The sequence below is a fragment of the Lampetra planeri genome, unplaced genomic scaffold (assembly GCF_965212315.1).
Source record: "Lampetra planeri unplaced genomic scaffold, kcLamPlan1.2.h2 scaffold_585, whole genome shotgun sequence".
NCBI classification, from domain to species: Eukaryota; Metazoa; Chordata; class Hyperoartia; order Petromyzontiformes; family Petromyzontidae; genus Lampetra; species Lampetra planeri.
This window is the reverse complement of record NW_027615408.1, coordinates 6,060-27,615: the sequence shown is the minus strand read 5'-3', so window position 1 is coordinate 27,615 and position 21,556 is coordinate 6,060. Positions and strand designations below refer to the sequence as shown.

The window sequence follows — 21,556 nt, the reverse complement described above, 5'->3', positions numbered from 1 at the left end:
GCAGTGGGTGGATGAGGACTGTTTTCTGCCATGGAAAGGCAGCAATGTCAAACACCGTGTCATCACACAGACAAGTTGTAGTCTTTATATACTGTACTTTTATTTATTTTACTTTATTTTACCTCATTTGTTTATACTGTCAAACAACATTGTTTTATACTCTCGAGTTTATTTGAGGTTATTCTGCAGCAAAATAGAGAGTTGTCTTCTGTCTTCTTGAACGGATTGATAAAACTACTCAAGACAGTATTTCAGTTTATTCAGTTATTTGTGTTTACATGTAATAAATACCACTGTATCACAAGAGCCAGTTTTTGGGTTTTCTTCATGTAAGACGTCATACTAACAACAAAGGTACAGTGCTGCCATCTACTGCTCAGTTCAAAACTGTTTTTCTCAACTCCTGCAGATTATGGAGAAATGTCTTAAAGTTCTCAGTCATGCAGGTCATGGCATCTTGCAGGGTTAATTCACAGGCAACTGGACTAGTTTAGGCTTGCTTTGTGAGTGTTTTAATATATTAAAGGCATGTGCTTTCATTATTTTAGTATAATTATTTTAGTATATATCTGGTATGTATTTTCATTGTTTCACGGTTTTAACGGTGTGTGCTTTCATTGAAAATGGGGCCAAACATTCAGTTGGACAGCTGGTGTGGGGTGTAAATACCCAACAATCAATCACACACAATGTACAGAAATTTGTTTTTGGCTCAATTAACATAGGGAAACTACATTTCCTCCAGTTTCCTGTGCAGAACTTTGACTGAATTTAGGGCAGACAAAAATTTAACCGAAATAGAAGTTAAGAAAATCTTTGCTCACTAAAAATTATACCATGTCGCGGGTACTTGGTAATTTTACATTTCAACAGTCAAATATTACAATATATTCCTGATGTGAGAGGTTGTCACAAGAGAACTGCCCCAACATGTGATTCAGTGATTTGAGAATCTTTCACCACCAGAGGGCGACACTGAAATGGGGGCAGAAATAATTCACCAACAGGAAAGGAAATCGACCAGTATTATCATGAACCACAGGAGCGTGCGAAAGCACCATTTGTGCTAGGAGACACGACATTGCTTTAAGTTTTCCTGAATTCATGTGGGACGCTGGCCAAGTCCAGAGAAGAAGAAGAAGACGAAGAAGAAGCACCTGACAACAGGTTGATGACGGTTCAATTCATGGTTCAATTAAGCAGGTGAGACGAATACTCATGTTCTCACGTGTTCTCTGGCAACAGGAAGACATTCACTCCCTCGGCCTGACTTCGGCCTCCTTCATAAACGGCTTTCAAAAGATTATTAAGAGAACATAGGAGAGATCACTGCTTAAAGCAGTGACGTGGGTTGGGGTTTATGTCTGGTGAGGTTGACGTCAGATCACAGATTTACAAACATGAACCTTCAGCTGCAGCTCGTTCACCATTTGAACAGTTAGTGGGTTGTTCAAACTCTCCTATCAGTATTCTTTACACACAAAAAAGCACATTTAATAAAAAAAAAAAGTCTTGCCTTTACTTATAAATAAGTTTTCTGAACAAAAGCATCATAACTCATCTGTTTTTCCCTCAGTTGTAAAAGTCTCTGTCTCCATGGAGATAGTTGGTCTTTAATTACCACCTCCCTCTTCGATTTAAAGTGCAGTTCAGAAAATTATTTGAGTTTGCATCTGTAATCCTCCACTTGGAAAGTAAAAACAAACGGATGCTGTACTCGACTTCCTGACAGTAGATGTGAGCTGCTGTCACTTCTGCGGTTTCGGAGTCAATAAGCGTCTCTGGACTCACTACTGCCCCCTAGCATGAGGCACCACGACTGCGTGCCCGGACCGAATGTCACTTCACAGCCGCTGTGCGATCGCTCAACACACGAACAGAGGTACACACGCATACCGCTGTTGACAAAAAAAACAAACAAAAAAAAACACGGTACATTGTGTACATCCGCTAAACTATCGAAATTTAGTTCATACAGCGAGTGTTTGAGCATTTCAATAGAGCGACAGCAGTGCGGTCTCCATGGTCAATGATGGAAAATAACTTTACTGTACTTTACAATACTCTGGATAAATTGAATTTTTTCATTTTACCATTTTATCTGTATATGGCTGTGCCTCCCCAGACTGTACGTCACTGATATGATCATTTCCCCATCCATCTGTTTTTTTGGTGCCCCCTCCAGCAGTTGGTGCCCCACACACAGCGCGTCATGGCTGCGATGTTTGTCCAAACTGCATTTGGGAAGCTGCTTTTGCTGTTCACACAATTAAGAAGGCACAGAAATAACACACTTTAGTACAATAACAATCATGATAATGTCCATGTAATTACATGTCCAAGGCAGATAATCCCTTCAGAAGTCAGTCAACTTCAGTTCAGGTTACTTGGTCTCAAGAGAGCTGTGAACGACCGGGAGCAGGAGCGACCAGCTGTGTGGGAACCGGATGCGGTTCTGAAGGGTCACAGACCCGATCTGGTTCTACCTGCAGCGGCTCCTCCGGTTTCACTGCGGGGCTCCAAGTGCGCAGCAGCAGCCGCCCTGCAGCGACGAGCCCCGGCCGGACGAGCAGCGTTTGTCTGGATTCTGTGGGAATATTTCATTTCTTTGTAAGGTAACCACAACTGATTTCTTCTTGAGCTTTAGATACGACACGTACGAAAATTACAGATTTGTCTCAGGCTCCGGGACTTTGACATTGTTTCCTTTTACTGGTCCTCTTCCTCTGTAATTTCTGCGTTGCAATCGAGATTATAATCTAGATATTTTATGCATTTTTTGCCCCCTTTCTTTGTTATTTTTACGGTGATCGACGACTTCTCAAGGGATTTTATGCTAAATGTACACGAAGAAGACATGAATAATATATGAACTGTCATATTAAATAATAAGAATAACAACAATAATATTAACAACAACAATTCGTGATTATATATTTTTATTATTAATAATGCATTAAATTCAAATGTGATTTTCTACTGTAAACAATTTGAAGACCTACATATAAAAACCACCAAAAACAATCATAATAAGGTACCCTATAGTTTAGTAGAATCATTCAGTGATATATGTGTGTATACAGTATGTATATATGTAGACTTAATATTATTTTATATCATAATTTTATATACCATATATATGAGAAAATATAGATTTCACTGCCAATTAACTGACTTCTTGACATGTTTTCATCACACCGTCTTTGATTTTATCATACACATGGATGTGTAACTGAGCTCAGGTCACATTTTCATGGCTTCATGGCTTCTCAGTGGGGTTTTTCAGTGTGATGAATGAATGTGCAGCAAAGCATGAGAAGGACGGTGCTTCTGAGCATCAGGCCTCTCTCCTCCGGCCAGGTGTGAGTATTTTGCCTTGATGTCCAATGTGGACACTTGTGTGCAAACTCTCAGGTTGTATCAAGTTGTACTTTTAGCCTTGGCGGCTGATGGGAACGATGCTGTGGATGCTTAATATCCCACCATGTCTGTGCTGGTGATCGACGTCGGTCCCAGCAGCATGAACACCGGCTGGCTGATCCAGTCAGATCCGCTCTAGATGGTGTATATCTTCTAGTCAACAGTTTACCTGTAGGATCTTATGTAACAGGACATGCAGTGGCGCCATAGCTACAGCCGTTAGCTGTGATTTTCAGCTTTTATTTCGGATTTACTGCTGTTCATCCTGTGCAAAGACATGTCTGGGGCTTCCTCTGCCTGAGTGTGTTTGTGTGTCTCGCCTCACATGTTCTTGGACGCAGAAGGTGTTGGTTTTGAGTTTCTTTTGGCCAGTGAGCCCATGTGACGGCCTGGCTACGCGTCTGTATTTTCCAGAGTCTTCCAAAGGTGAAATAAGGTTAAAGACATTTGTCTCAATGTTTAACTTCTGATTGGATGTGTTTTCCTGGATATCAGAGTATCTGCATCCTTTGCACTCTTTCCTGGACAGTTAATAAAAGACCCAATTGGTGTTATAAATATGATATTGCTCCCTCTGGTCTCTGGTCAAACTGGATGGAATACTCTCCATATCACCTTTGCATGTAATCTACTCTGATTTCTGTGCAGTGGCTGCACAGTCCAAATGGGTCAGTTTGAGAACGAACAAATCTGATTGAGAGCGCAGGAAATGGTATAAAGTTAAAAAATGACAGATAGAATTGTCGTTGTTTTTGCTGCTTCAGCATTTTTGGATTAAACACACGTGACCCTGATCTTTCCAGTGGGCGGCAATATGCTCGCACGTTCAGTCTGAACTAACAAGCAATGATTGTCATGCAAATTCCTCATCGTTCTGGTTTGCTGCTCTAGGAATCATGCGTTAGCAGCATTTTAGGATTCCTCGCTATCTGAGCCAAGCACGGAGACTGGGACCAGTTGGAACCAGATTGGTCTGGTTCTGTCAGTCTAAGTGGCACCCTCTACAGGTTGACACATGGCTATTGTACTTGAATTCTGCTGGCCGTAGCTGGTGGTATTTTAGGTATGTGGTGGTACTGTACCAGCTGTTCCACTCACCCCACCTGTTCATAGTTGATGATCGTGTCCGCCTTACCCCTCCCATAGAAGTAGTGTCTCCTGCAAGTCGTGGTCTTCACAATCTGGAGACTCCAGAGGGACCGGCACCGTTGGAGCATTTTTGGGGAATTGGCAGGATAGAAGTGCATCAGCCTAAAGTCAGACCTCTGCCTGCTCGGATCATATGTTACTTTTAAACTACATATTCTTTACTTAATGTCCTTATTTGAGTCAAGTGCGACATGTTAGAATGCACAAGTAGAAGGTTCCCCTGATCTTATGGTGATACTGACTGAAATAAAGAGCTCAGGACTGGCTGATAGCACACAATCTATTTTTGTCTGCATGGGTTGCAGTATGCGTTGATTGAATATATTTTAGGACTGGCTGATAGCACACAATCTATTTTTGTCTGCATGGGTTGCAGTATGCGTTGATTGAATATATTTTAGTTTCTGTGAATGCTCATTTCCTGCAAACATGAATGTACTGTCAGACAGAGGATGTGGTGTGGCTGATAAATGTTTCTGTTATCTATCCGACCATCCCCGCTGCAAAGTGGAGATCCCCTTGGTCTTCACAGCTCCTCGGTATGCAGCGACAGAGTCATGCACGCAAACGACAGCTGTCCTCTTAACAGCCACATAATGCATGTAGGAAGACATGTCCACTGTGCACACATCTGATAAAGACATCAAACCGAGAGGGGAAAGGGCTTGACCCCAAGTTGTTACTGACGCCACGATCATGCTGATCATTCTCCACACCAGCGAACCCAGCATACAGTGGCGGCGTACAATGAAGCAGTGGGAGGTAGCAGCAGCCGTAGGTGGAAAAGGCCCGTATCGACGTGGTGCCCCTATAGGGTTTAGGTTAACTGGTGGGTGACAGGGAGGCAAGCCAAAGGAGAGCGAGCTACAGGGCTGTGATTTGATCCCGTGAGAAAACTGGGGAAGAGGAGCATGGTAAATGTCAAAGGACGTGTGGATAAAAGCTCTTGTTTGCTCTGTAGATCAGTCGTTTACAACCTAACCACATGCCAGTGAGTGATGTAGAGTTGTGTCGTGAAGTGACGTTTGCCAGTATTTGCCAACATTGGATGGCATCACCGTGATTCAGATAATTGTTATAGGAAAATGCCTTGTCTTATCGTTGGTGAAAACACATCGGGCTCAGATTCCCCCAGGTAGCGCCTGGATCGACAAACACTTTTTATAGTTTAGGAGGAGGAACTTCTCTCGCAGGATGAACTCTCACCGGCCCCTTGTGACAAAAGCCAGAAAGTTGGTTTTAGGTTAACTTCCGGAGGTGAAAACTGGCATTCGCATTCCAACTCCGGCTAGTGTAACAAAGAGGTGTCACCATTACGCCGTCTATATCCTCAACCAGAATGTCGCAGGTCACATGGCCGTCACAAATATGCATATGCAATCTATATATATAGCCTTGAATATACATATATTTATATATATATATAAAACTATTCATATACATGCATATACATATATGCAGTATATATAAAACTATTCCTGCTCTCTCCTCAGGTTAGGGTTACAGGGTGATGGAGCGAGAACGTATGGAGCAGATAGTTTTCAGTCCGACTCTTAATATCAAACACTGCAGAAATCGGAATGTATGTTCAGGACAGAGTGATATACAGAACCTATTTTGACTGATACTGAATACCCTCATCTCCTCTTGGCTCCGCAAAAACCTTCCCGGAGAAGACTTTTTTGGAGATTGGCAGACTTTCAACCGAGGGACCTAAAATGTTCCTTTGATGGCTTCAGCAGGAGTGATGTGATGTCATACAATCAGGAAACAAGTCAGAGAAACACATCCATTCTCAGGATGTGTATTTTAAGGTTGGCTCTCAGTGGAGGGCAGCGGGGCCCACAGACTGGGGGTGATGAAATGAGATGATGAGGGGGAAACTAGGGCTTGCAGAGGATGTTGGGCATTGATGCTCAGAGATGGTGATGGCATAGCTACGGTAAAGAGAATAAGCTCAGTTTAATGTGATTTGAGCGATGCGGGATGGCGACTCTGATCGTGTTTCGATGGTTGTGATTGAACTCTGCGGGATATCGAGCCTCAAGTATCACGCAGCAGATGGTGGGGAGTTGTAAAAGTGTGGGTGAGGCTGCAAAGGCGGAAGCGCCGTGTGTTTGGGGCCCCCGTGTAAAATGGAAGCAAGATCAGTTGGCATGCTGTCCTGTTTATCAGAGAGATGTGAGGCGCAGAGCGACGGCTCAACCAGCGAGGAATGAGCAGAGTCATCGGGCTTCTGTAACATGACGCGCCATCTTGATTGCCTGCAGCAGCTGCGCAGCTACCGTATCTGTGCGAGCGTGTGCGTCCCATCCTGCAACCCCCCCCCCGACCCACACACACACACACACACACACATACACACGTGTGAATGCATAATTTTCTAGTGTCGTGAGGTGGTTTGAGGGGGTATTACCCCTCCATTCATGTGACCAGTATTCATTGCTACGACTTGGCTGTCATAGCTGCTACTGCATGTTTTTGGTAATGAATGTTGTCTGTTGTTTGCATTGCCAGGCTTTGTCTCAGAGCATCAGCATAACAACAGAAAAGCAGCACACAATCCTAGAACTTCACAAATCAAGTTCTTAATGAAAATACAATGCATGTATGAACAAAAATACTCAACGTGTACATGCCTGATATGTAAAAATACAAGCTATTGTTAGCATATTTATATTACGGGGTGGAATATAGCATTATTTCATTGACATACTGCATCAGTCATTGTGAAGATACATAGCCAACAATCATCGTTCTCATACATATTTCAGTTAAATTCACCCGAACGATCTAAAATACAACTACTTTGTCCAGTTTGCAGCAGGAGGCACCAAACCCGAGTTGCTTTACAGAAGATAAATCAATTTGCTAAACACGTGTAACATAATGACACTTGGACCTGGTCTGCAGCATCTGCTCAACGAATAAGTAATCTGATGTACTGTATAAATAATGCCATGGTGTCCTATGGTGTCCCTAGTGCAGTGGGAAAGTCCAGGCTTGCATCTTGTTGGGTAGCTACCATCTTGACAAGTGTTCACAGTGTTGTGAAGTTGTGTGTGTGTGTGGTTGCGGGAGGGTTGCAGGGTCAGAAGTGCACGGAGGGCATGGGGTAGAGGGCAGGAACAAGGGAGGGTGAGAGGAGTGGATGCAGTGAAAGTAAAAAGACCTATATTTTGCCCATAGTGACACACACACTCACACTAGCAGACACATGTACAGGTGCACCGTTTGAAAACATAAGAAGCTGTGGATAGCAATGTGGGTATTTCCTCCCTCCAGCTACGTCTAGGGAAACCCCCGGAGTGGTGGTATCCCAACGCAATGCGAAGATGGCGACCCTGCTCCCTCCCCTGGGCACCAACGCGTTCCGCCTCTTCACCAAGGAATCGCTGGTGGAGATTGAAAGGCGCACGGAGGAAAGAAGAAAGGTCGCCGAAGTAGAGGGCCATCAGGAGGCTGAGCCAGCAGCCGCCCATGCTGATCTGGAGGCAGGCAAGAATCTGCCCATGATTTATGAGACCCTCCCCCAGAGATGATCAACACACCCCTGGAGGACCTGGATCCCTTCTACGAGGCACAGAAAGTTAGTCAAAGACCATCTGGCAGTAGCACAGAGATTGAAAATGTAGCAGATGGAAAGTGTTACGTGCCAGTCTTTCAGCTGTATATGTCAGTCCTTCCTATCGTATAGTGGCACATGCTGATCCCTTTAGGGAGGGGTGTGCTTCTTTTTTGGACAGTTCCTGTCAGCATATAGGTCTTGCGATCAGGTAGGACCTTCTGACCCTGACCTGCCTCTTAGGTGACTGTAAAACATACAAGTCCATGCAACCATACTCCTTGGGATACAGGTATATGTCATTACAGGAGGATCTCTGTGTTTTTCAGACGTTTATTGTGATCAGCAAAGGAAACACAATCTTCAGGTTCAATGCTGAACCAGCCTGCTACATCTTGAGCCCCTTCAGTGTGGTGAGGAGAGGAGCCATCAAAATTCTCATACATTCATATCCTTTTGTGTATTGTGTGTTTGTGTGTGTGTGTGTGTGTGTGGCTTTTTGCACTGCACCTCATGTGTTTCCTTAATCCTAAATTAAATTATTTAGCATGTTCATCATGATTACGATTCTATCAAACTGTGTATTCATGACGATGAGCAACCCCACCTGCATGGAGTAAAACTGTTGAGTAAGTCCATCACTTTACTGCAGATTTTTCAGTGACTGCTTCATGTACAACTAGACATGCTTCATCATTTCTTCATAGGTATATTTTTACTGGCATTTATACCTTTGAGGCGACAGTCAAAGTGCTGGCGAGAGGTTTCTGTGTCGGCTCCTTTACATTCCTTCGAGATCCATGGAATTGGTTGGATTTCATGGTGATCAGCATGGCGTAAGTGTACACGTTCCACTTCCAAATGGTTTTGAACATTTTCACCATTTTCAAAATGTAATTTAATATTTTTTCCACAGGTACGTCACTGAGTTTGTTGACCTCGGAAACGTGTCAGCCCTCAGGACATTTCGAGTACTTCGAGCCCTTAAAACAATTACTGTGATTCCCGGTAAGTATTCTACAGAGTATACGTCTTCATTTATAGCATATCCCTCAGAGAAGTGGAACTAGGTCACTGAGTGACTCTACCAGTGAAAGGAAAGCAGGACTTTATTTTCCTCCCTTCCTGGAACTGACTGATATTGTTATGTCAACAGCTTGATTGTACTGGATTCAAATGCAGTGATCTTCAACCATGTTTTGTGTTCATTTGATAATTTACATGAAGTTAATTTAATGGAGCACATTTCTCAAAGCAACGTCACAAATTGTGTCACAAGACTTGGCCGATGTAAATAATTGTATAGGAGGGGTCAATACAATAAAGACCTGAACATGCTTTTCTAACCGTCTTGTGCTCTACTTTGTGTCCTTTGCATCACATCAGGTCTGAAAACCATTGTGGCCGCTCTGATCCAGTCAGTGAAGAAAATGGTGGACGTGATGATTCTGACTGTCTTTGCTCTCGCTGTTTTCGCCCTTGTTGGCCTTCAACTCTTCATGGGAAACCTGCGGCAAAAATGCGTCCGATGCCCGTCCAAACCAATGAGACACTGTTTGATTTCATCAACAGCACCTCTGCATTTGAAGACGCGCCTTTCAACAACACCATTGGAGTCAATATTACTGTGTATGCCAACAGCACCTTCAATTTTATGGAATATATAGAAAACTCAGGTTTGTTTGACGCATTATGTCTCACGTTAAGCTGTTCCTCTCAGTGAAGTTGAATCGATTATGTCTGGTTGCAGACAATTACTATTTCTTGGAAGGCAGCAAAGATGCTCTCCTGTGTGGAAACAGCTCGGATGCTGGGTTTGTGGAATTATTTTTTGGTCAGTTTATGTTCATTTTGGGTTGATGTTTCTTCACTGACTATTTTCCTTCCTGACAGAAAGTGCCCAGTGGGATTCACGTGCATGAAGGCTGGGAGGAACCCAAACTTTGGCTACACCAGCTTTGACTCTTTCGGTTGGGCTTTTCTTGCCCTCTTCCGGCTCATGACTCAGGATTATTGGGAAAACCTTTTCCAACTGGTTGGCACCTCATTTTCATTGGAGTTTTTCTCCCCAAAACAGCAAACACAGTCATTTTTTTAAAGAATAGAACAAACAAACAAGAAATTTGTCCTTAGTTCTCGTAGCTTCTTTTTTGTTCCAAACACAGATCCTGCGGGCGGCGGGCAAAACATACATGCTGTTCTTCGTGGTGGTCATCTTCCTGGGCTCCTTCTACCTCATCAACCTGATCCTGGCTGTGGTCGCCATGGCTTACGATGAACAGAATCAGGCGTCTCAGCAAGAGGCCATTGAGAAAGAGAGGGAGTTCCAACAGCTACTAGAGCAACTCAAGAATCAAGAACGGGTAATTGTCAGCAGCTATCATGGTCAGGCATAACTAACCCCTCATATTTTGATGAGGTCTATTCATAAAGAAACTAAGCAAGTGGTGTTAATTTCATGTTGGTAGATTGATACAAATTGACATTAGAAATGGTATATATCATATGTGCCTAGAAGTGGCATGTCATCGTGTGTTGTAGTTCCATAAAACTGAAGGAACAGTCAGCTGTCATCCAACAGGACCAACTTCTTGGGAGCCGAGCGACTCTGAACAGTAAGAAGTCGCTCAGTCGTCAGACAGTTTCTGGGCTGGCTGACGACGAACGCAGCATCGAGCATGATGGGACAGTCAAAGATTGTAATGGGCGAATCGTGCCGCGCCTCATCATCCGGGCACCGACCATGGACGAGGTCATTATTAATCTGAACTCTGATGCTGCTGTGATTGTGTGAGGTGGTAAAAATGCATGTTTCATTCTGTAGTCTGCAGCTGAATACGAGCTCAGAGAGAAGTCAGTGGGCTCTGTGCACACCACGTTTCATCTGGACGAACCAGGCCAAATGCAGAGACCTGCATCTGCTAGTGCACTGAGTGTGCTCACCGCGGCTGCTATGGAAGGTACTGTGTGTATGGAGATTAGTTCATACTATCTACTTTGTTTATTAGAGAGTCTGTCTCGAAACATTTGGAGGAGTCAGGTTCCTACAGGGAATGAAAAAAAACACACGGGGCTTAGCTGCAGGCTAATAGAGGCGATGCTCTAATTTGAGCCATAATTGCCTAGATTATCGAGGAGTTATTAACGGTTTATACCACGCCAACACAGTAGCATTGTACGGAGCTTAGAGAGATCCCTGTCGACACGCAGTGCCACATCCTCAGTCTTGTGTCAATCTTTCAGCTCAGCTGTGACTTTGGGGGGACACTGCAACTGATTATTTCAAAGACAAGGATTTAAAATCATTTTGAGGGTTCACTCATAGAGTCATTGTTCGTCATGACAAAGGAAGGTATGAAGAGGAAAAGTAGGAGGTAAAATGCTGACTTTCCTGTCACTCACTTTGTAGTTAGCTAGCTGTTCAGTATTTTCTTAATGCTGACGGACACAGCTGGTCACATAAATGATATGAACCACAAATGACTAATGTTAATACATATTGATGTACCTCTGTGTGGACGCATTATGTCAGTGGTGCAAGTACCAAAGTGCCAGCGAAAGCTATGTGATGTTACATGAAATGTGTCATCATATCAGAAAGGTTATTTGTCTGTATGCGTTTGTATATTCTCTAGAGCTGGAGGACGCTCAAAGGTCATGTCCGCCAGGCTGGTACAAGTTTGCAGACATGTTTCTGAAGTGGAACTGCTGCTCATGCTGGGCGACCTTTAAAAAGTGGGTGCACTTCGTGGTGATGGACCCTTTCGTCGACCTGGGGATCACCATCTGCATCGTGCTCAACACCCTCTTCATGGCCATGGAGCACTACCCCATGACCCCCGAGTTTGACTTCATGCTCTCAGTGGGGAATCTGGTGAATATATGCTGCCTTTTAACTTTCACTGACTCCCAGATTCCCAGATTCAGTGAGTCAAAATCTTTACCTATTTAGGTTTTCACCGGGATCTTCACAGCAGAAATGTTCTTTAAGCTTATCGCCATGGACCCGTACTATTACTTTCAAGTCGGCTGGAACATTTTCGACAGCATCATCGTCACGCTCAGTCTGGTGGAGTTAGGCCTGGCTAATGTCCAGGGCCTGTCTGTCCTCAGGTCCTTCCGTTTGGTGAGACACAATCGTTGGACATGCTCCTGTCCCCTTTCAATCACTTCCTGCTTTTGTCATTCTGTCTGTCTTGTGTTGACAGCTCCGTGTCTTCAAACTAGCCAAGTCGTGGCCCACGCTCAGCATGCTGATCAAGATTATCGGTAACTCAGTCGGGGCCTTGGGAAACCTGACGCTGGTGCTGGCCATCATCGTCTTCATCTTCGCCGTGGTGGGCATGCAGCTCTTTGGAAAAAGCTACAAGGACTGTGTGTGCAAGATCTCATCCGAATGCGAGCTGCCACGCTGGCACATGAACGACTTCTTCCATTCGTTCCTCATTGTATTCCGCATCCTGTGCGGCGAGTGGATCGAGACCATGTGGGACTGTATGGAGGTGGCGGGACCAGGGATGTGTTTGGTTGTCTTCATGTTGGTCATGGTCATTGGAAACCTTGTGGTGAGTCATTTCGTTTAGTATAACTTGTGTCACTGTTGGCGACATCTGATTCAGGATAAGAACATCAAAGGCAATGAAGATGAGCCGTTAGGCATCCGGTTTAACCACTGGAGCCAAAACCATTTCCTGTGCTTGTATTCCTAGAAATGAGAGGGAAATGACTCCTCGTCAAGTGCTGACAAAAGCATTTTGCACTGTGTCACAACTGTTATAGCTTTGTTACCAGTGTGAGCTCACTGCACATGAATACACTGTTTGCACTGACATCAAGGCAAATGGTGCGTGTGCGCACTTCACGTGGTGGTGTGTGTGGTAGTGGTGGGGGGGTCTATTTAAATCAAATGACTTGAGCCACCGAGCAGCGGTTTGAACTTGAGTATGTGCTAAGATGCGGCTCAAGTAAGCACGCTGCCACCGTAGGAACAAACGCAGACAGCTGAGAGGGCAGGTGGCTGCAGCTCCGGGTGTTAAGGACACCACTGTCATAGCGGATCGACCTGTAATTGATGACGGGACAATTACACTGACCCGTCAGAGCCACAGCACATGAAGCCCTGGAGATTCAACGTGAATCTTTAAGGACATGGATCATATTGCACTGGTTGTTTGAAGCTGCGCCAAATTCTGATGATATCACGTGCATTGGTACTTCGAGGGGGAGCGACTTTGCATTTAGTAAAGACAAATAACTCGGGATCAAGACGACAACGAGACAAAGATCTCAGCATTATTCAAGTCAGTTACTGGTCGGGGTGGGGGGGGGGTGATCCAAGACACAAAGAGTAGTTGACCACACGATTAATAAACAGAACATAAAAATAGACTAAAGAGCAGAAGATACAATTTTTATTATATTCTTGTAGTATACTGACGTTCTGAAGTTCACTTGCAGATCATATAGAATTCAAACAGCTTTGCTTTATTATTATTATTATTATTATTAGTAGTAGTAGTAGTAGTATGTGGAACATTTCAGAATGACCAAGAATAGAAATATAAAATAATAATAAATAGAGCAATTACAGAATTGTAAAATACTACTATTATAAGTATATTTTTGATTGCCTTAAGTGTGTGTTTCTGATCTTTGGTGGATGTTTCCTGCCCCAGGTGTTGAACCTCTTCCTGGCCTTGCTACTCAACTCGTTCAGTGGAGACAACCTCTCAGCAGGAGACGACGATGGAGAGATGAACAACCTCCAGATTGCTGTGGGAAGAATCACACGAGGCATCAACTGGTGAAAGCGTTGGTGATCAGACTAATCCTCCAGGGGAAACCAAGCTGAACGATGAGGACAGGAGAGATGGCGAACCCCCCAAAACAGAGGGGATTGAAATGAACCACTTGGGCGCATGTGAGGACTGCAGACTGACAGATGGGATCTCCAGCTTTTTAGCTGAAGATCCGCCTCCAGGATTGGTTGTTGATGGCGAGCTTGGTTTCAACGTGCCGATCGCACATGGAGAGTCTGACTTTGAAAACCTAGATGACAATGAGGATGATGAAGACGATGGAAACGAGTCAGAGAGTTCAGATGATGAAATTAACCAATATGACTCGGTAAGATGATCAATAACAAGGGACAAGAGGTCATCATTTGACCCCATTTTGGTGTTTGGCAGAGTTTTTCTTTTTGAACAGTTTTAAACACATCATAATTGTATGATGACGTGACAATGAATTTTGCAACTTCATTGCTTCAGATTAATATCCACTTCCACTGTGCATTTTCAGGTAACATTAGATGACATCAGAAACATGCCAAGAAAAGTGAAAGTAAGTAACAAAATAATAATTGCATGACAATGATCATTTTGATCAAATTGATTCACGGGGGTTTTGGTTCTAACTTGACCTTCTGTTCCAATCTACCAGCTGTTTGGTGCTTTGAATGACGACGATTCATCGGTGTGTAGCACAGCGGACTACCAGCCACCTGAGCCGGAGCCAGAGGAGGTGGAGGAAGAGGAGCCTGACCCAGTCGAACCAGAACCATTCTTCACTGACGGTATGAACTGTCCATATCACAGGACTCCACTCCGACCCTAACCAGGAACCCGTTCCAGAAAACAGACATGGTGACAACCCTGAGTTTGTTAATCCTGGAATGAGGGAAAATGTACAGGTCTCTTCTCATTCCAGAGTTACTAATAAACTGAACTCAGTCCTAGGAAACTTTAAAGTTAATTCTGAAAAGAAGAATTTCATGTAAACTGATTAAACAAATTAAACTCAGGGTTTCACTAAACCTTCTTTCTGGGACTGGCCCCATATTATAACAATATTAATAGAAAACAAGCATGGAAACAAGTACAACAAATTCAAACTCTCAAAAACAAACAAATTTACAAATCATTAACTATAAATAATATTTTCTTCAAAACTTAACACTGAAACAAGCACATTAATTGAAAAGCACTATTGCCGGCTTAAGTTAGTTACACACTAGTGTGAAAAACTGTTGTTTATGTTCTCTTACTGAAGTGAAACCTAACATCCCCTCATCCTCGCCCTTCATCCAGACTGCGTGAGGCGCTGGCCGTGTCTCACTGTGGACGTCAGCGAAGGTAAAGGTAAGAAATGGTGGAACCTCCGGAGGACTTGTTTCACCATTGTGGAGCATGACTGGTTTGAAACCTTCATCATATTCATGATCCTCCTCAGCAGCGGAGCTCTGGTGAGTGCTGTCATCAGGCCAACGAATTTAGAAATGCTGACTGTTACACTCCTGGGACCAATATCTGAGGATGTGATGTGTCATTCTGGCAGGCCTTTGAAGACATAAACATTGAAAGGCGGCGGACCATTAAAATTATACTGGAGTTTGCAGATAAAGTTTTCACCTACGTCTTTGTCATCGAGATGCTGCTCAAATGGGTCGCGTACGGATTCAAGACCTATTTCACCAACGCTTGGTGCTGGTTAGACTTTTTCATCGTCGACGTACGTTTTGTTTTTGTGTCTGCATGCCTTTCAGCAGCGCAGGGATATTCAGATGGTAATTTTAAATCTGTGTGTTGTTCTGTTGCAGATTTCCTTGATCAGTTTAGTTGCGAACTGGTTGGGCTACTCTGAGCTGGGACCAATCAAATCCCTCAGAACCCTCCGCGCGCTCAGGCCTCTTCGTGCCCTGTCACGATTCGAGGGGATGAGGGTGCGTTCTTGGCTACGCATGCTCATTCGTGCGGAAAATGATGTGCATTCACTCTGAGTTGTGTAAAAAGGCGAAATGTGATGTGGGTGGTGTCAGATATTTGACGTGTCGAGTCAAACAAACATACAGACTTTAGAAACAGGAAATGGCCAGTCTACAGAAATATGTACCTGCCTGTGTAAGGTGTTGTTTATAGCGTGTCATATTTAAGCACAAATTCATGTTTGATGAAGTTGAGAGCACGCTGAAATTACTAACAACCAACTAATTTCCCTTTTTAATGTTTGCATGCTCACGCTGCTGTAACAGAGCTTGCTGAGGTGAGATAAATCTTAACGGTGACTTCGCTGCTCAGAAATCACTCTTAATTCCATCAATCCAACACTTTTTGTCTCTTTTTGTTGGGGGGTTGGGCGGCTGCAGGTGGTGGTCAACGCGCTTATTGGTGCGATTCCCTCCATCTTCAACGTCCTTCTGGTGTGTCTGATCTTCTGGCTCATCTTCAGCATCATGGGAGTCAACCTGTTTGCTGGCAAGTTCTACCGCTGCATCAACACGACCTCCGAGGAGCTTTTCCCCATCACCGAGGTCAACAACAGGAGCGACTGCATGGCCGTCCAAGAGGCTACGCAGGAGGCGCGCTGGGTCAACGTCAAAGTCAACTACGACAACGTTGGAAAAGGCTACTTGTCGCTACTTCAAGTGGTGAGAAGCTTTAAACAGATAAACCGGGACTTAAGGGTGTATCAAGACAAACTGAGTATAGACCTTTTGATATAATAATCATCATCAACAATAATAATAACGATATAATAATATAACGTTATAATAACGTTAAAAAATATTTTTCTGTCAAAACATATTTGTGTTTTCAGGCAACATTTAAAGGGCTGGATGGATATCATGTATGCTGCCGTTGACTCAAGAGAGGTATGTTATTACTTAGTATTAGTTTTTTATGGTCTGTTTCAATATAGATTTTTTCTTTATCTTCTATTTTATTTGCTTTATTTTTCATTAATAAAATGTAAATACAATTGTTTGATTTTTTTAAATTAAAGAAAGCACAGTTTTTCTGGGTAGAATGAATACTTGTGTGTGTTTCTTTTTAGGTGGAGGACCAACCGTCTTACGAGATCAACCTCTACATGTACATGTACTTCGTCATCTTCATCATCTTTGGCTCGTTCTTCACACTCAACCTTTTCATCGGCGTCATCATTGACAATTTCAACCAACAAAAGAAAAAGATAAGTTAACGTAAGTGGAACTAAAACCACAAGTGTTTTCTGAAAGCACCAATAATGATCTTTGTGATGTTCTGTTCCTGCACTTTGGAGATAAAGACATCTTCATGACTGAGGAGCAGAAAAAATACTACGACGCCATGAAGAAACTGGGTTCGAAGAAGCCCCAGAAGCCGATCCCACGTCCAACCGTAGGTTATTTTCATTTACTGCACACCGATTACAGTCACTCATCCTGAATTAACTGAACAGTCAACTTTGCTCGATGCTGCAACACATGACCAAGCAGACGTAAACAGCTCGGCATGCCAGGAATGACGACGTCATCGGCGACCTCTGCACTGACCTTTTCTACACATGGCTGGTGTGAACAGGCCAACTGACCCTACCGGACTTGTGTTTCTGTTTCTCGCCGTTCCCACCACCCCCTTCACCCACCGATTCCCTTTGACCTACAGAACCCAATCCAGGGAATGGTGTTTGACTTCATCAGTCAGCAGTTCTTTGACATCTTCATCATGGTGCTCATCTGCCTCAACATGGTGACCATGATGGTGGAGACGGACGACCAGAGCAAAGAGAAGGAGGACTTCCTCTTCAAGCTGAACGTGGCTTTCATTATCGTCTTCACCGGCGAGTGTGTGTTGAAGCTCTTTGCGCTGCGACAGTACTTCTTCACCAATGGATGGAATATCTTTGATTTCATCGTTGTCATCCTCTCAATAGCTGGTGGGTCATCATGAAAATCCAAAGTCCTTTATTGTAGTACTTTATTTTTACAGGCCACAATGTCATTATTATTCATTATTTTTATTTCATCACTAATTCCCCAGGAAATATTCGTGAAATAATGCAGACATATTGGATAAGAAAAAGGTCTTATTTTACTGACTAACTGTTTAAAAAAGGATGTGTTTAATTGGCGCACATCTCTTGTTTCAGGCACGATGCTCTCAGACCTGATTGAGAAGTACTTTGTGTCACCGACTCTCTTCAGAGTGATCCGTCTGGCCAGAATTGGCCGGATCCTGCGTCTGATCAAAGGGGCCAAAGGCATAAGGACACTGCTCTTCGCCCTGATGATGTCACTTCCTGCCTTATTCAATATTGGCCTCCTGCTGTCCTCATCATGTTCATCTTCTCCATATTTGGCATGTCCAACTTTGCCTACGTCAAAAAGGAGGCTGGAATCGATGACATCTTTAATTTCGAGACGTTCGGCGGGAGTATCATTTGCCTGTTTCAGATCACGACGTCGGCCGGCTGGGACGGGCTTTTGCTGCCAATGCTGAACAGGGAGGCTCCCGACTGCGATCCAGACTTTGAGAATCCGGGCACAGATGTGAAGGGTAACTGCGGAAGCCCGGGTATGGGCATGATGTTCTTCTGCAGCTACATCATCATCTCATTCTTAGTGGTGGTCAACATGTATATCGCCATCATCTTGGAGAACTTCAATGTTGCGCAGGAGGAAAGCGGCGACGCGCTCTGTGAGGAGGACTTTGAGATGTTCAATGAGACTTGGGAGAAGTTTGACATCGATGGAACTCAGTTCATTGAGTATAAACGCCTCTCGGATTTCTGCGATGCCTTGCAAGAACCGCTGAAGGTGGCAAAGCCCAACCGCCTTCGCCTGATTGAAATGGATCTGCCCCTAGTGATTGGGGACCGGATCCACTGCCTGGACGTCCTCTTGGCCGTCACGCAGATGGTCTTGGGAGACACGGTGGAATGGCGGCAATGCGGGAAAGCATTCAGGCTAAGTTTATCCTGAGCAATCCCACCTCAGACTCCTTTGCACCGATCACGACGACGGTGCGGCACAAAGAAGAGGAGAGGGCAGCGGTGGTCATTCAGAGGGCTTACCGCAGACACCTGCTCAAACGCTGCTTATGCCTCGCTGCTCACATGCCCTGCTCGAAAAGGATGGGGAGGATTGAGGAAGGTGAATATCCCCCTGACAAGGACGGGATGGTTGCGCGAAAGATGGGCATGCTCTACGGGAGCAACGCCGACCTCTCAGAGGAGACCGTTGTAGAGACTTTAACAAGCCAACAGCCCCGTAATCCCAAGACAACGTCGGACATCACAGAGTCGGCTGATTCCAGTCTCACTGTCGTACCTGTAGAAACTACAAATGAGGTGTTGTTACACTCTGCACCCGATCAGTCCCTCCTCACCCTACAGGCAAACCTGCGAGAGTCAGTCGTGTAACCAACAGCAGAGCTCAAACGCTGTACTCCTGTTGTTTCTTCAACAAATTCTGGTTTGTGTTCAGCCTGGACTCCTGTTTTCTGTTTGTGTCCAAATAAGAACATTATAAACACAATAACAGTTGTGGATGATCATGGCGATCTTGGCTACTTTTAGTGGACATCCTTTCACGCACACAGTTGCTTCAGTTTGCCGGAGACTTCATATTAGCTGCTTTTACACAGCATTTTTTTCAATTCAAAGATACAAAGAAGAGACGGTTTGGACGAAGTCTAAATGGGCAGTAGATGTAGTAACAAAAAATGAAACCCCCCACCAGTTCTGCTCTTCCTGTGCGCGTGGGCCATCGATCACCAAGTGATTAAAAACGAAACAAGTAGGCGGATATATTGTGGCACAACCATGCCAACTACAACTACAAAAACTAGATTTGCAGGTTCAAGAGCTTCGGACAGACGACAGTCAACAGTCGACAGTCAGAATCTGTAAAAGCAACGAATGATGCCCATTTCATCCAAACACAAAGAAAAGGTTAAAAAAAAGTTTAATCATTCTACTTTGCAAGTTGATGCACCAACTCATCTCTAGGATAAATGCCGCACTAACTACCATTTACAGTGCATCGTTTCAATATAATTTCTGTTTAAGTGTTTTCTGTACTGTACAGGCTTCAGCATCACTGCTCGCCAGGAGCAGAGGGGTAAAAATTGGTTGAGTATTACATTAGAAGTATCATAGGATGTGAAAGACATGTTTGTGTAGAACAGTGCTGAACAAATGTAAATATGATATTCTAGAGGGCCTTAAATTTAAGTTATTTTTATGCGATCTGATCAATTGAGAACAGTATTAGAACGTGGGATTGGGTTTCTTACACTGGTCACATATCTGATCACCCTCTGTAATAATGATCAATTGTTGATTAACAGTAACATGAGCGAGCTAACGCAGTTATAAATACTAGATATCTGTCACTCAGAAGGCCCCATTTTTAATTGCACTATTTAAATGCCTTCCGGGTCACGTTAGCCAAGTGCGACTGAAAGACTTTTTCTAAGATGATGTCATCAGTGAGATTTGCATGTGTGTCAAGTACATCACGCTGACACTATATACAATACACAATATAACATGTAGATCACATTGTATCTCGTTAGTCTGTTAATGTCTCTCAGTTGCTTCACTTGCAGTCTTAACTAAAATTGAAATGTCTTACATGGAGTACAGACTCAAAGCTAATACTAGTTAGCTCACTTTATGGGGATTAGAATGACTAGTTTGAATGAAATCAGATTTATTTTTTATTATTTTATCACCACAAATTACAAAACTACATTAAAAAATCGTCATTAGAATTAAATTGAAACGAAATGAAAAAAAATCAAAATATCATTATAATCAGCAGGAGGGGATGTTGTGAACCTCAGAGGCTACATATGTGCGTACATGAATGACAGAAGCACTTAAAGAGTGGCAGGTTCACAAAGGCCTGTGTTGATGTCTCCTTCACTGGCTCCTTGACTTCTCCTGCTGCCAAAGCATGGTTGTTATTCCTGTCCGTCATGTGACCCTGAAGGTCGAGACACCGCTCGTCTGTTGTCTTCTCTGATGATACTGTAAGTTTCTCTGTATCCTCCTTTGTTTACATTTCTCATGGAGGTGGAGCCACCGACTCCTGCCTGTGTTGCCTCTACATTCACTTCTCTTGTGTCTTTTTTTCCCTTTCTGGACTGTATATATTATTTTGTTATTGTAGAAATACACGTAACAGTGTTATTAGAATAAAAGCACCACTTGATGAGAAGAGTAAGCAGTGACCTTCATGGCAATAATATACAGTAGATCCACCATGACTGCGTGGGCTCTCTCCGGGTACTCCAGCTCCCTCCCACCTCAAAAAACATGTTGAGGTTAATTGGTCACTCTAAATTCTAAAGGAGATTCTTGTAAAGGAGAAACTGCATTAGTGCATTAGTGGCACCTAGTGGTCAAAGCAGGTGACTGTCAAAACTATCTTTCCTCTGTGTACTGTTTTATTGTGTAAAATCACAAAAAGCATCAGACAGTGCTTGAGTTTGAGCTTCAAGGGGTTGGGTGAAACCACAAATACACACAGATAATTTCTGATAAATCCACTGCAAGATATTTGAATGTACAGTATTCAAACATGTTCAGTGTTTCAGAGCTCCTCCCCATATTTGTCTGGTATAAATTGTGTGTGTGTGTGTATGTGTGTGTGTG

The 21,556-nt window shown here is 43.6% G+C and overlaps 1 protein-coding gene across 1 annotated transcript; it reads left to right on the top strand.

Moving 5' to 3' along the window:
* Positions 1–7,904: 7,904 nt before the first annotated feature.
* LOC144741531 (sodium channel protein type 4 subunit alpha A-like) lies at positions 7,905–19,315 on the top strand. The gene is given in 33 exon segments (XM_078624048.1): positions 7,905–8,088; positions 8,091–8,158; positions 8,464–8,501; positions 8,682–8,736; positions 8,738–8,763; positions 8,842–8,970; positions 9,051–9,142; positions 9,521–9,661; positions 9,664–9,810; positions 9,885–9,948; positions 10,028–10,169; positions 10,300–10,497; positions 10,716–10,886; positions 10,959–11,094; positions 11,770–12,008; positions 12,087–12,260; positions 12,343–12,699; positions 13,810–13,936; positions 13,939–13,968; positions 13,971–14,260; positions 14,576–14,708; positions 15,223–15,377; positions 15,470–15,643; positions 15,732–15,854; positions 16,278–16,559; positions 16,730–16,738; positions 16,740–16,784; positions 16,967–17,108; positions 17,195–17,292; positions 17,560–17,830; positions 18,044–18,220; positions 18,223–18,828; positions 18,831–19,315. Coding segments are annotated over 33 exon segments (5,508 nt in total).
* Positions 19,316–21,556: the final 2,241 nt, after the last annotated feature.